Source organism: Ascidiella aspersa, chromosome 2 (assembly GCF_963924565.1).
Source record: "Ascidiella aspersa chromosome 2, kaAscAspe10.2, whole genome shotgun sequence".
In the NCBI taxonomy this organism is placed as follows: Eukaryota; Metazoa; Chordata; class Ascidiacea; order Phlebobranchia; family Ascidiidae; genus Ascidiella; species Ascidiella aspersa.
Window position 1 is genome coordinate 36,378,205 of NC_139448.1, and position 15,588 is coordinate 36,393,792.

A 15,588-nucleotide genomic window follows, 5' to 3' on the forward strand; every position below is an offset into this window, starting at 1 on the left:
GGAACTTTATGAACCGGTTTTGAAATAACGATGTTCGAACCGGAGCTGAACCGGAACTTTTAAATTACTCCGAACCGAAGCCGGAACTGAACCGGATTCCGAAAAAATCCTCCTTGAAACCCGAACCGAACCTGAACCGGAAAAGTCAAATGGTTCGACTCCCTGGTAAAAAATCCTTTTTTCATAATGATAACTCAAAGTTGAACGGTTACTGAAGTCTTTATCAGTTAGAAGCTAACGAACACAAGTGTCAATAACTTCGTTTTTATTTAAGTACCGGTGCATCTCAATTTGATAATCAAAAGCATAAATAAAACTAAAACTTGCACACCAACAGTAGTAGTTACCAACACCAACAAAATCACGTCTGAAATTAAAACCGTATGAGAAACGTTTTTGCTCAAGGCTAAGGGGCCACTACGAGCATTCTTTAATTGAATAAAATAAAAACAAAACAAAGGGAAGAAACTTAATAATAGTTTTTGCAATGCGCAATCAAGATCACAAAAATGCGGTATTTTTTATTTCACAGTTGAAAGAAGTAGGAGATGGCCAAGCTGGTTCTTACAAATGTTGTATTTCCACAAATATTGATCAAGACTGTGCTACAACACACCTATCTATAGCTGGTAAACACACACGTTGTTTAAATATATGTCGCTCCATATGTTATTTTTCTTAAGGCGTTGACGTGTATGTGCGTTAGCTTCTTTCAATATTTAACATGTACTGATAAGGCATCTAAAAAAATCGTATTAATGTTATAGACGAAGAAATATATTATTAAGTTCTGTTTAATTTAAAACAATTTTTTCTTACATGTTTTTAAACATTAAGGTGTTTTTGGTGTATTGCTTTATTATTCAAACTGCGTTAATTAAGCAGACAATCAAGAATTTGATTGTTTTGTGATTTGTTAACACGAGAAAATCCTACATTTGGGTTTCGTTAAACTCGCATGTTATATATTGTAGACCTCCCTATATTCCCGGTCCATGTTGACGTCATCAATTCGAGCACTACGTCACAACATCTGACGTGGGACGACCAATCATCAGACGTCATTCAATATAAAGTAGAAGGTCGCTTAGAACAAGAGGATAATTGGTTTACTTTCGATTGTGACGTCAACAAACCTTGTTTTGCTTCAAACTTGCTTCCATACAACGAATACGTTTACCGAGTATATTCCATCAATAGATATGGAATCAGCAATGCGAGTGAAATAAGCAAACCACAAAGAACAACGGGTGGAGGTAAGTTGTAAGTTCGGTTATATCCGCTTTGATAGCGTGACATCTGGCTAACCTAAGCAAGATTAGGACAAATTATCCGATTGAAGTTATAACTTGGTTTCTTGGACTGGGACTTACCTGATTTATTCCAAAAGACTTGACTTAGACTTAACTTATTTTACGAATGACTTGACTGGGACTTAAGACATTGTAAAATGACTTGTTTACAACACTGCACAATTGTATCTGATAAGAAGGTACTTTTGTCTCGCGATTTCTGAAGGTCAAATAAACTCAATTACAACAGTGTAAAAAGCGGTTGTTTTTCTACTAAAACCAATTAAATTCTGCTACTTTTATGAAAACGTGCAGTTATCATATAGAAGGTAAACCACTTCAATTTATAATATATTTTGCGCTACTAAAGGCTGCTCAAGAAATTACTCAAATATTAACAGGAAAAAATATCGAGGAGCGAAATATTGTGCGTAAGAAATACAAAAAAATCGTTAATACAAGGTAAAACTTTTATCCCATTAGACGGCAAACTTAGTTCCGGACAAAGAACAATTGGGGGAGGTAGGGTGTAAGCTAACTTATCAGTTATATCCTCTGCAATAAGATGACATTTTGCTAACCTAAACAGGATTGGGGCAAATTATTCCATTGCTCTCTTTGTTTCCTTTGACTTTATGACTTCGTTCTCTCAGTTATTCTGCATTTATACTTACCAACATTATAATTTCAACATTTACAGGAGCATCAACAAAATAAATAAGTAAAGAAGAGCAAAAAAATACGTAAGAAAAGTGCAAAACTACATATTTTTTTAGTTTATTTAGATAAAAGTTTTGATTCGCAAAAAAATATACCAAACATAGTCACGTTTCCACGCACTTTTCGTATAATCGACTTAAGTGATAGTATATTCCCAACGGTTAAGTCATATGTTTGTGACTATATCTGAAACAAAAATAACTGGATCCACCCCTGATTAGTTCACATCATTGAAACAAATACGAAGCACTACATATTAAAACTAACATTATTTGTTCGGGTAATTCAGGTTGCATAATGAATAGGTATGAATTGCCTACGCATTTATAACGATCTGGATTTTAATTGCTCTACAACTATTGATGGTAAATATTTTTTGTTGTTTTAGCTCCTTCTTTGGCGCCATCTGGTGTCAATGCAACAACAAACGATGAAAATATATTGGTAACTTGGAATGTAAGTATTTTAAAGGTTACATACATATTGTTAGCAGATGTCAATGCTTAACCTAACAAATCAACTGTTTTTTTACTTTGTGTTGTTTTTTCTATCTTAAATATATAAAAGTTACAAAAAGTGAACAAGCAGTCGCGCCATTCATGAAAGTCACCAAAGATAAGGAAACTTTATTTTTTTTATTTCAGATCTACCCGGCCAAATACTATGGATCAGCCAAAGTGATTTACTTTGTCAAGCATCGGGCTTGCCACAATGCAACGGCGTATGACGGAAAAGTTTGTTCTAAGTGGTTTGGACACAACGAAACCAATTCGTCTGCAATTTCAACCTTAATCACTGTAAAAACTTAGTTATTTATCGAAACAAATATAATGTTCAAATTGTATCTAAGAAAATGTCTGATTACATATATATATATACATATATGCGACATTCTAAGTGCCGTTAAAAAAATAAAACATTTATAGCTCTCTTATGTCCAACGATGCTTAGTTATTACGTTATTTGCACACCAACGCATTGTTTCACTTTTTTTTCTATGCCTTTTGGATAATATATTTGCAATGTTATTAGATTGAAAGAACTCCAATTTCGTGATAACAATTTAGTATTATTGACCTCTAACTAGATCGCTATTTAACGGTCTTATCACTTGCTTCAAATAATAACGCGCAATATTTATAAAACAATAAAAAAACATAATTAATATTGATCTACCAAACTTTGGTCACTTTTTGGTAATATTATTGTTTGCTTTTTACTGTACTCTAATTTTCTAAGTAAACATATTTTACAGATCTCGAAAATCAAAAAAACAGCTTTGTACGAATTTAAAGTTGCAGTTGGCAACGAGTTTGGTCAAAGTTCCTTTAGTGAATTATTTGACATTACAATTGAAGCAACACAAGGTTTGTAGACAGAAATTCTGTAGTGTAAATAGTGTCGCAACTAAAGGCGTTTTTTTCAGTAGCAGGCACCGTCTGATTGTCGCTAAATTAATTGAAAAAAAGGAATAGTCAAAATTTAAGTTCTAAGTAATATCTATGAAATCCCAACCTCTTGTACACAAAATGCAGACATTTGTATGAAAATTTATTTTGTAACTCGCGGGTTTATTTTTTACTACTTGCCTCACCTGCCATACGTTTAATTCCCGGAAGAACTTTTGTCTCAACTATAGCCTTACCTCCGGGGTTGCAGTTATATGAAGCAAAATTTGATAGGTAAAACTTTCTCTTTTACATATACTTCATAGTCTAAATAGAAGTTTTTAAAAAGCGTATTAGGCATTGCTAAAACATTTAATGCACTCTATTAAAACGTCTTTGTTTTGTTAACAGATGAACACAGCATTCCATGGTTTATATGGCTCATCGTCATTTTACTACTTATCGTTTCAGTGGGGCTAGTGATGTGCTTCGTCCGAAAACATCTATTGAAATGTTTAAAAAGTAAGATTATTTTCTTTCTATTAATACTGTACATGGCAATGAATAACACAAGTCTTAATGAACCTATAGATGTCGATTTTATTGAAGATTATTTTTCTTAATTAACCTGGTTAAAATAAACTGTGTGACAACTTGAAAAACTATATTCCGCAAACATCTATGTTTACTCAATTACTAGATTATCTAAATCCTGTCTTACAATTAATTACTGTGAAAACATGATTGGTAGTTTATTTTTTAAAATACCTCTTATTTTCGTTGAGCACAGAAGAGAAACATTTTGGTGAAGACGAATGTCAAACACACGAGGAAGATACAACCCTGCCAATAATTTATTCACCCGCATCCGATGAGGCAGGCCAAACAGACGATTGTGCACCTTCACAAAACTACGAAGTTGAAGAAGGTTCGGGTAGGGAAACCTGATCGTGCCGCTGATACCTTATCCCAGTGTTGTAATGACTTCAGTCAATGACTTGTCATTTAAGTGCACTTTAAGTCGCCGTTTTTAAATGACTTAACTTGACTCCAGTCTTTCTGACAAATGACTTGACTTGAACTTAAGCATTTTGTCAAATGACTTGCGATAAAATCAAGTGTTTTCATTTAATTTTTTTAATGAAATTGTTTGTTTTTTTCCAATTTTTTGCAGGTAAAACAGTTTATCCCTTTAGTTAAGGTAATGCTCATTATCGAACGATGTTAAGAATTTTAATACTTTAATGTTTTATTTTTGTCAATACCTTGACTTGCTTAAATAATGACTTGACTTAGACTTGACTTGTTATTTTTTAAAACGACTTGACTTGGACTTGAGTTATTTCAAAATGACTTGTTCACACACTGCCTTGTCGTGCGTTAATGAAAAACTGAAAACAGCCAAAAGTGCATTAGGAAAAACTTCTATGGAGATTCCAGTTTCGCAACAATCAATGGCCAAAAACGTTTAAATATTAGTTCTAATAAATAACTTAGTTTCATAAAACTTACTTTACATAAACTTTATCCGCTCATAAATGCTTTTTGAATAGTCAGCCAAAACGTTGGTCAAACAAATATACAAGAAGAACTTAGTATAAGCAAACTTACTTTACCTTCTGAACTATTCTTTCAAGCTACCTTAAACATAACTAGTAGTTTATAGTTAAAAATACCACTTATTTTGGTTGAGCACAGAAAATGAACATTTTGATGAAGACGAATGTCAAACACGCGAGGAAGATACACTTCTGCCAACAATTTATTCACCTACCCAAGCCGCAACATTACTCGCATCCGATGAGGCAGGCCAAGCAACACCACCGGACTATAAAACGTGGCCACCGGCAGACGATTGTGCACCTTCACAAAACTACGAAGTTGAAGAAGGTTCGGGTAGGGAAACCTGATCGTGCCGCTGATACCTTATCCCAGTGTTGTAATGACTTCAGTCAATGACTTGTCATTTAAGTGCACTTTAAGTCGCCGTTTTTAAATGACTTAACTTGACTCCAGTCTTTCTGTCAAGTGACTTGACTTGAACTTAAGCATTTTGTCAAATGACTTGCGATAAAATCAAGTGTTTTAATTTATTTTTTCCAAATTTTTGCACGTAAAACAGTTTAACCTTTTAGTTAAGGTAAGGCTCATTATCGAACGAGGTTAAGAATTTTAATACTTTAATGTTTTATTTTTGTCAACACCTTGACTTGCTTAAATAATGACTTGACTTAGACTTGACTTGTTATTTTTTAAAACGACTTGACTTGGACTTGAGTTATTTCAAAATGACTTGTTCACACACTGCCTTGTCGTGCGTTAATGAAAAACTGAAAACAGCCAAAACTGCATAAGCAAAAACTTCTATGGAGATTCCAGTTTCGCAACAATCAATGGCCAAAACGTTTAAATATTAGCTCTAATAAATAACTTAGTTTCATAGAACTCACTTTACATAAACTTTATCCGCTGATAAATGCTTTTTGAATAGTCAGCCAAAACGTTGGTCAAACTAATATACAAGAAGAACTTAGTATTAGCAAACTTACTTTACCTTCTGAACTATTCTTTCAAGCTACCTTAAACATAACTAGTAGTTTATAGTTAAAAATACCACTTATTTTGGTTGAGCACAGAAAATGAACATTTTGATGCAGACGAATGTCAAACACACGAGGAAATTACAACCCTGCCAATAATTTATTCACCCGCATCCGATGAGGCAGGCCAAACACCACCACCGGACTATAAAACGTGGCCACCGGCAGACGATTGTGCACCTTCACAAAACTACGAAGTTGAAGAAGGTTCGGGTAGGGAAACCTGATCGTGCCGCTGATACCTTATCCCAGTGTTGTAATGACTTCAGTCAATGACTTGTCATTTAAGTGCACTTTAAGTCGCCGTTTTTAAATGACTTAACTTGACTCCAGTCTTTCTGACAAATGACTTGACTTGAACTTAAGCATTTTGTCAAATGACTTGCGATAAAATCAAGTGTTTTCATTTAATTTTTTTAATAAAATTGTTTGTTTTTTTCCAATTTTTTGCAGGTAAAACAGTTTATCCCTTTAGTTAAGGTAATGCTCATTATCGAACGGGGGGAATTGTAATACTTTAATGTTTTATTTTTGTCAATACCTTGGCTTGCTTAAATAATGACTTGACTTAGACTTGACTTGTTATTTTTTAAAACGACTTGACTTGGACTTGAGTCATTTCAAAATGACTTGTTCACAACACTGCCTTGTCGTGCGTTAATGAAAAACTGAAAACAGCCAAAAGTGCATTAGGAAAAACTTCTATGGAGATTCCAGTTTCGCAACAATCAATGGCCAAAAACGTTTAAATATTAGTTCTAATAAATAACTTAGTTTCATAAAACTTACTTTACATAAACTTTATCCGCTGATAAATGCTTTTTGAATAGTCAGCCAAAACGTTGGACAAACAAATATACAATAAGAACTTAGTATTAGCAAACTTACTTTACCTTCTGAACTATTCTTTCAAGCTACCTTAAACATAACTAGTAGTTTATAGTTAAAAATACCACTTATTTTGGTTGAGCATAGAAAATGAACATTTTGATGAAGGCGACTGTCAAACACGCGAGGAAGATACACTTCTGCCAACAATTTATTCACCTACCCAAGCCGCAACATTACTCGCATCCGATGAGGCAGGCCAAACACCACCACCGGACTATAAAACGTGGCCACCGACAGACGATTGTGCACCTTCACAAAACTACGAAGTTGAAGAAGGTTCGGGTAGGGAAACCTGATCGTGCCGCTAATACCTTATCCCAGTGTTGTAATGACTTCAGTCAATGACTTGTCAAGTGCACTTTAAGTCGCCGTTTTTAAATGACTTATATTGACTCCAGTCTTTCTGACAAGTGACTTGACTTGAGCTTGAGCATTGTGTCAAATGACTTGGGATAAAATCAAGTGTTTTCATTTAATTTTATTAATAAAATTGTTGTTTTTTCTAATTTTTTGCAGGTAAAACAGTTTAACCCTTTAATTAAGGTAATGCTCATTATCGAACGAGGTTAAAAATTGTAATACTTTAATGTTTTATTTTTGTCAATACCTTGACTTGCTTAAATAATGACTTGACTCAGACTTGACTTGTTATTTTTTAAAACGACTTGACTTGGACTTGAGTCATTTCAAAATGACTTGTTCACACACTGCCTTGTCGTGCGTTAATGAAAAACTGAAAACAGCCAAAAGTGCATTAGGAAAAACTTCTATGGAGATTCCAGTTTCGCAACAATCAATGGCCAAAAACGTTTAAATATTAGTTCTAATAAATAACTTAGTTTCATAAAACTTACTTTACATAAACTTTATCCGCTCATAAATGCTTTTTGAATAGTCAGCCAAAACGTTGGACAAACAAATATACAAGAAGAACTTAGTATAAGCAAACTTACTTTACCTTCTGAACTATTCTTTCAAGCTACCTTAAACATAACTAGTAGTTTATAGTTAAAAATACCACTTATTTTGGTTGAGCACAGAAAATGAACATTTTGATGAAGACGACTGTCAAACACGCGAGGAAGATACACTTCTGCCAACAATTTATTCACCTACCCAAGCCGCAACATTACTCGCATCCGATGAGGCAGGCCAAGCAACACCACCGGACTATAAAACGTGGCCACCGACAGACGATTGTGCACCTTCACAAAACTACGAAGTTGAAGAAGGTTCGGGTAGGGAAACCTGATCGTGCCGCTGATACCTTATCCCAGTGTTGTAATGACTTCAGTCAATGACTTGTCAAGTGCACTTTAAGTCGCCGTTTTTAAATGACTTAACTTGACTCCAGTCTTTCTGACAAGTGACTTGACTTGAGCTTGAGCATTGTGTCAAATGACTTGCGATAAAATCAAGTGTTTTCATTTAATTTTTTTAATAAAATTGTTGTTTTTTCTAAATTTTTGCAGGTAAAACAGTTTAACCCTTTAGTTAAGGTAATGCTCATTATCGAACGAGGTTAAGAATTGTAATACTTTAATGTTTTATTTTTGTCAATACCTTGACTTGCTTAAATAATGACTTGACTCAGACTTGACTTGTTATTTTTTAAAACGACTTGACTTGGACTTGAGTTATTTCAAAATGACTTGTTCACACACTGGCTTGTCGTGCGTTAATGAAAAACTGAAAACAGCCAAAACTGCATTAGGAAATACTTCTATGGAGATTCCAGTTTCGCAACAATCAATGGCCAAAACGTTTAAATATTAGTTCTAATAAATAACTTAGTTTCATAAAACTTACTTTACATAAATTTATCCGCTGATAAATGCTTTCTGAATAGTCAGCCAAAACGTTGGACAAACAAATATGCAAGAATAACTTAGTATTAGCAAACTTACTTTACCTTCTGAACTATTCTTTCAAGCTACCTTAAACATAATTAGTAGTTTATTTTTAAAATACCACTTATTTTGGTTGAGCACAGAAAACGAACATTTTGATGAAGACAAATGTAAAACACCCGAGGAAGATACACCCTGGTCAATAATTTATTTACCTACCGAAGCCACCGCATTAGAAGATAAGAAAAAGTTCTCATCTGAATATGAACATCATAATTCCCATGAGATTCTCCCAACAACTGAGATAAACCAAACATCACCACCGGAGCTCGTTCAATTGTTGACCAAAGTTCCCTCCAGTAATGAAACCTCGCAACAGAACACAAACGGTACATCATGTGGACAATAAGCTAAGTTATAATATTCGACAATTAATGTTGCTTGTAACATATTCATTATGATTATAAAAACATTACTTGTCAGGTGACTAATACAAATTTTAAACCAACAAATACTCAGTATGCTTAAAGTTAAGTTTAGTTGTGAATTCAGCTGCAATAGTTTAGTTTAATTAAAATCAAGTTTTTTTCGCAAAAGGTTTTCTTTTTATAAAACTTTCTCAAACCACGTTAAATAAAATTAGTAGCTTATTTTAAAATACCACTTATTTTGTTGAGCACAGAAGAGAAACCTTTAGGTGAGGACGAGAAAGGATAAACTCCCCCTAACAAAGTTGCCACCTACCGGAGCCACCCCCTTTCTAGATGGGAAAAACTCCTCAATTATATATCAACATCATTTCCATGAATCAGCTAAGGTGGGCGAAGCCAGTCCTGCATTTGAACTCAATTCAAGAGCGTTGTCGCCAAGGGGCGACTGGCATACACGTTCACCGAGCGAAACATTGGAAGACAGTCAGGTTGCGAGTATCACCAAAGTAGCTGATGGTGTTTCTGACGATATGTCATGCGTTTTGTAAAATCAAAATCAGCCGATAACCTTGGGAAATCCAGCGCTTACGATATTACTTATGGTTCTGAACCCTTCCTTCCTTCTTATCTAAATAATGTGGGGGAGGCATATTAGTAACTCTAATGCCTAGCGGAAGTAATGCCCTTCAACATAAATCGAATCAACCTTCATATAATATAACTGACTGCAATATCTCACAACCCAAGGGTGGGCAAACTGCGGCTCTCCGGCATGTTTTTAGTGGCTCTTCTAGTTAAAAAGTAAAATTCCAAAACAATTGTAAAGGTTACCAAGAGTACCGTTTATAAAGGTTTCTCTCTTTTTTTTCTTTATTTAGGCCAGCAATTCGTTTATGACGTAACACTAGACATAAAGTCCGAAGAGTTAGTTAACAAATGACTGATATTAATAAATATTGTGCGTGTTATTTTGCTATTACCGTTATATTGTGATGATTATTACCGTTTTGTTATATTGCACTTCTGTTACTATTGCTGGCCTTGCATTATTTTGCGTTTTTGTATTGAAATATTTGTGTGGCTCTTTGGTGCTTGTATTTTCTGCAAATGGCTCTTCCATTGAATACATTTGCCCACCCCTGATATAATCTATATAAACTATTGCTACCAGGCATAATACTAATAATCAAAGACAGTTCTTCTGATAATTGTAGTTCTTAACCAAAGCTTTGGCAAACCTAGACAAAATCGCCTTCGTCAGGGTAATTGACACCGAAATTTCCATATACTGTGCGACGAGCGTTCACTATCATTCACCCTGGAGAAAGCGATTTGAATAGGTTAGCCGAAACTTATAATATTATAATACAACCCGACTGACATTCTGTTGCTTATAAGGCTGTGTTCATTCTTTCCCGCTGATTTTCTGTGCAAAATACAGCAAAATGTACAATATGCCTATTGACGTTTCTATCTCTAATAGATTTGTGTATTTTTTGCTCCACACCTACCGTTTAAGCAATTTTGTTTTAACACATTGATGAATTACGTTTGGAACAGAGTTTACTGACTACGACCAGTACACTATAAACTAAAAGTTTTATTTAACCGCAATTCAACACGCTTTATTGACTCTGGTATTATTATTTTTGTTTTTTCATCGATTTATTGAGGACTTTGATGTTTTATCGGAAGAGTCTATATAGTGGCATAAAATGGACATACGGAGTAAGGGAGACCCTAATATATGTTTGCCTTTATCTACCTCACCTAACTCTTTACCTTATATCGCTATACCAACGATAGCTCGTTATTTCCGATCTACCTCTTCCTTTTTCATTTTCTTCGCCTTCGTGTTGTTAAACCCTTTTTCTGTTGCTTTTATATACTTACTTATTCCAAAGATACTGAGTGCGGAATGAGTTGTGCACATTCGTTGTTGGCATGTCGCGCGAAGCGTATGATTGTGTTCCAAGCTGTCTATATGTTAATAACATTCAGCTGTACAGACAAAAAATTAATTGCTGTACAAAAATAAAAAAAAAATTACAAACAAGAATGAGTGGCTTTATACGAATAGACCAATAGAAACAAACCAAACTTGTCTACGGTGGGTAAAAGTTTATAATCTTGTATCAAGCGACACTGTTGAAGCACCATTGGACTTGTTAGTTTGAAAATAAAAGTTTGTCATTTAACAGGCGTCAAATTAGATAATCGGCATCAACCAAAAAAATTATTACCCTAAACAGGATTATCTTTAAAGAAGGTCCGTAAATGTGTTAAAATTATTAATTAGTTAAAAAAATTGTAGAGGCTACCAAGGGTACCATTTACGAACGTTTCTCTCTTTTCCTTTATTTAGGCCAGCATTTTGTTTATGACGTAACACTAGACATAGAATCCGAAGTAGACATAGAAATCCCAGATGTAACGACGAAACGGAACTGTTTTGGCACCGGGGCTGTAGTTTTCCAATGCTTTTGCATACCAATAAATATTTTCCAAAACTTTGATTTCAGTTCATTTTCATTAGGAATGAAGATCCGTTCTCGTAGTTCAGATATATTTGTTTTAGTATTCACTGCTGAAATAGTGTTTCAATGGTCATTGCTTTCACAATTGTTTTTCCCCCTATTGTTAGGAATCTCATTGGATCAGTTGGCCAGAGCATCGTATCTACAAAGCCAAGTCTTACCCCGGCTTATGTTTGCTAAACACACTGTTGTTGCTGTGTTGACTTTTCACGAACGCTGTCGCTCGCCGTTTTCGCTTGTTTGAACAGCATCACGGCGCATCATGTGAGCGTTTTCGCGACCTGTGGCGATAATTAGATTTCATGGGTGGTGTTGATTGACTATAAAACTAAAATGATAAAAAACAATGACCGATTTGTAAACGTTTTTGTGTGATATTCTTTAAAATTAGAGGGTGTGACAATCGATTGCAAATATGGTATTTTAACCCGTTTTTACACTTGTTTGTCGGTTCAACGCATCATGCAAAAATTCTCACGACTTGCAAAAATAGTTTCGTATGTGATGTTGGTGGAGCGGATGGAATCTGACGAAAAAAGCTAGCGATAACAAGCTAGTTGTTAACTTAGGAACTCATGTATATAACAATTGAACACAAATAAATATACTGTCCAAAGTCTGGAATCTTGTGTTTTATGTTTAACTTCTACAACAAACTTATACCAGCCAAGCATGACTAGCCTTGCTGTATTTTTCACCAGATAATTCCATTGCTGTGTTCGTACTTTTTATGAAGTAGGACTTTCCTAAATATACGTTAGGTGGCGCTGTAGAGTTATTACTGCAGCAAAATACTTAAATGGCTGAGTTGTCGAACAATGGCTATGACAATTTTGGCGTCGCCATACCTAATTAGCATTTAAAGCAGCCAAACGCCCAGAAGAATGAATACACTTCTAACATGAATTTTAGATAGACAATTAAAAACATTTCATTTTAAATGGCTAGTCCTTTAAATTTGTGTGTGTGGAACAAGTATTAAATCATTAATTCGGTCGATAAATACACATTTCGTAAATGACCAGCGGGAATTCCCGATAATTTGTATCAAAACGCACAAACTTTAGCTGACGGCTAAAGCGTGTTTTATCATTAAACCGAATGTAAACCACACAAAAACATCCTTTTCTGAATTGCAAGACTGTTAGCTTCTGTCACAAGCTCTGAATACAAATTATAGCAATGATAAAGTAAGGCATTTTTTCGTAAGGTGTAATATCTAAAGTGTTTGGACCTGTGCGAACACACACAAAGTGCACTTAAGTCACTATTTTTAAATGACTTGACTTGAATTAAACCATTATTGGGACCAAACTATGCGCAACATTGACTTAAGTCACCTTGCAGAGGTATATATACAGTGAAGAAAAACGACGAAAAAACGTTTTCACGTTATTCGCGCCTTGTTTTCTTTTTTCGCCTCGTTTTGCCACCTTGTTTTTTCGTCGTTTTTCTTCACTGTATATATACCTCTGCAAGGTTACAAGTTTATATGCCCTGATGAAGATTACCTGGATAGGTTATCGAAACGTCGGTACGGAATAAATTATTGTCGGAAGAACCCTCTTTATAATTAATATAATGCCTGGCAGCAACAGTATATTCATTGACTTAAGTCATTTGACATAAGTTTTGCACATAAAATAATTTGCATGCTATTTTGCGTTTTTTTTATTTTTTAGTTTAGTTATTGCTCATAATCGTACGACTATATATTAGTTTGACGTTTTATGGATGTGCCTTGAAGTTTACTTGCTCTAATTAATCATGGCTTCCCTTGTTATTTATTCAAAAATATTTTGACTTTGCTTTTACAACACTGAGGTGTATTGTTAAATCAATTGCTAAAAGTGTAAGGATATATTGAAAATTATTGTTGTTTGTTGTAGCATACGCAGGGGTAAAAAGTAGAACTTTCTTATCACAACATGAACTACCAACAACATATTTACATAATTTCACTACGTAAGGCCACTCAACTGTCAACTTTTTCTTCAGCAGTAGCGAACCTTCCTTGCCATTTCCTTCATGCAAATTATAAATGCGATCGTATAATAACTACACACACAAGTTCAAACAACAGATGGAAATATTTATACGCGGAGGTCTGCTATAGGGGGCACCTACGTTCACCTGATTATGCGAAAAATCATTTTTGGTTTTGTCGTCTGAATTTGAATCACATGCAGTTGGTATTGGCAGATAGTAGCAGGTATTTTAACAAACTGCGCTTAAATAGCGACAATTGATGTAAAGATTTTTTAGTTTTCTTATAAATCTATAGTTTTTCCAGATGCAGTGACATAGGTTTAAAAATGTCTTTTAAAATCAATGTTTGTGTTTTGGCCATTCTTGCTTCTGCCGCTATAAGTACAAAGGCAGACTGCGTGTGGGGTTCGAAAATGTGTGACAATTCGAGGCAATGCGTCGAGCCAGGCGAATGGTGCGATGGGTCGCGACATTGTGACGATTCCAGTGATGAAACGAACTGCAGCAGTTGCGGTGCTGGCGCAGTGCATTGTAGTGATGGACTTCAGTGTATCGACAAGTGGTACATATGTAACACACAAACTGAATGTTTTGACAGTAGCGACGAATGGTATTGCAGAGCTTGCCAGCAACAAGTGGCTGACAGTAGGATCCAGTGCGTCGGACGAAAGGAGCCTTGCGATGATCGGCTTGTTCAAGTTGGCAATCGGTGGGTTAATGTGGCGCAGTGTTCTAACGAGATAAGCAAAAGCAAGTTTCAAGCGATCTACAACACGACGACTTGCCGCCAACTTATGGGGCCGTGTGAAGGGCGGAGAGACAGGGTTTGTGGGAATAGACAGTGGGTTTGTGAGGAGGGAACGCACACAAGTTTGTTACAATGCAGTAACGGTAATCTCATTTCCACCAATGACTATTGCGATAACTACATTCGTTGCAATGATGACGAAATCAAAACCGGACTGGGATTTAAATGTTCGGGATTAAGCAGAAAAGGGGTTTGTGTTTTACCGCAGATAAACATTTACGACAACGAACCTCAATGCGCAGATAAGTCAGATATTTGCTTCGTTGATGGGCAATTTAACTGCTTCTTGTGTATGGACAAGAGACTGGTTATTTCACAAGACCAAGTTTGCAACGGGGTGCCGGACTGCTTTGATCTTTCTGACGAATGTTTGTGCGAAAACCAAACAGTTTGTCAGTTAATCTTGGGCGACGCTAGACACACCTGCCCTCCCAACCAAATGCATTGCCGCAATGCAACGGACTGCGTGGACATAGACAAAACACTGTGCAACCAAGAAGTAAGTTGTGTGGGAAAATTTAACACGAAATACTGCAGACTAGCTCAGGGTGACTCTAAAGGTTATCAGATGTCATGCTCCCCTGACAGCTACTTCGGTTCTGCTCCAATAATCGCCACAAAATGCGATGGAAGACCTGAGTGTGTGGAAATGAAAGATGAATGCGAAGGTTGTAAGGCACGACCCAAGTTCTGCCAGGTGGCTTGTATGCAAGGTATGGCTAGCAATGGAATAGCGTGCCAAGGAGCAAATACAACATTGTGCGACGAACGCGGATTGTGCCCGAAGCGTCACGAATGCGCCAACGGACAACTAACCAGCATCGATGTCAACAACCTCTGTGATGGAATAATAGACTGCGACGACGGATCCGACGAGGATACGACGCAATGCAGCGAAACGAGGTTCTACTGTCGCAATGGAAAGCCCCTGTCGGTCGACATGAAATTGGTTGAAGATGGATTTCCTCAATGTTCGGACGGAAGTGACGAATGCCCACCCAAAAGTAAGCGAAGTTCCACTTTCTCAGATCAAAAAGAAATGATAGGTAACCCAGTTTACAGAGCCTTCTTCTGGTTAATGG

At 35.7% G+C, this 15,588-nt stretch overlaps 1 protein-coding gene across 1 annotated transcript; it reads left to right on the forward strand.

Annotated features, from left to right (window-relative positions):
* The first annotated feature begins 1,450 nt into the window (after positions 1 to 1,450).
* On the forward strand, positions 1,451 to 10,214 carry LOC146165545 (uncharacterized). The gene is made up of 10 exons (XM_083380955.1): positions 1,451 to 1,492; positions 2,657 to 2,746; positions 3,268 to 3,379; positions 4,191 to 4,334; positions 5,099 to 5,296; positions 6,037 to 6,207; positions 6,976 to 7,173; positions 7,932 to 8,129; positions 8,885 to 9,130; positions 9,424 to 10,214. The coding sequence occupies exons 1-10, from the start codon at positions 1,451 to 1,453 to the stop codon at positions 9,456 to 9,458; spliced, it is 1,434 nt and encodes a 477-aa protein (XP_083237081.1). The 3' UTR covers positions 9,459 to 10,214.
* Positions 10,215 to 15,588: the final 5,374 nt, after the last annotated feature.

What these genes read in the sequence shown, in the direction of transcription:
- LOC146165545 (XM_083380955.1), top strand. Translation starts at nt 1,451, where the DNA reads ATGACTTGTTTACAACACTGCACAATTGTATCTGATAAGAAG. An exon ending in TACAATTGAAGCAACACAAG is followed by an intron (nt 3,380 to 4,190) that starts GTTTGTAGACAG and finishes CGTTGAGCACAG; the next exon opens with AAGAGAAACATTTTGGTGAA. An exon ending in CGAAGTTGAAGAAGGTTCGG is followed by an intron (nt 7,174 to 7,931) that starts GTAGGGAAACCT and finishes GGTTGAGCACAG; the next exon opens with AAAATGAACATTTTGATGAA.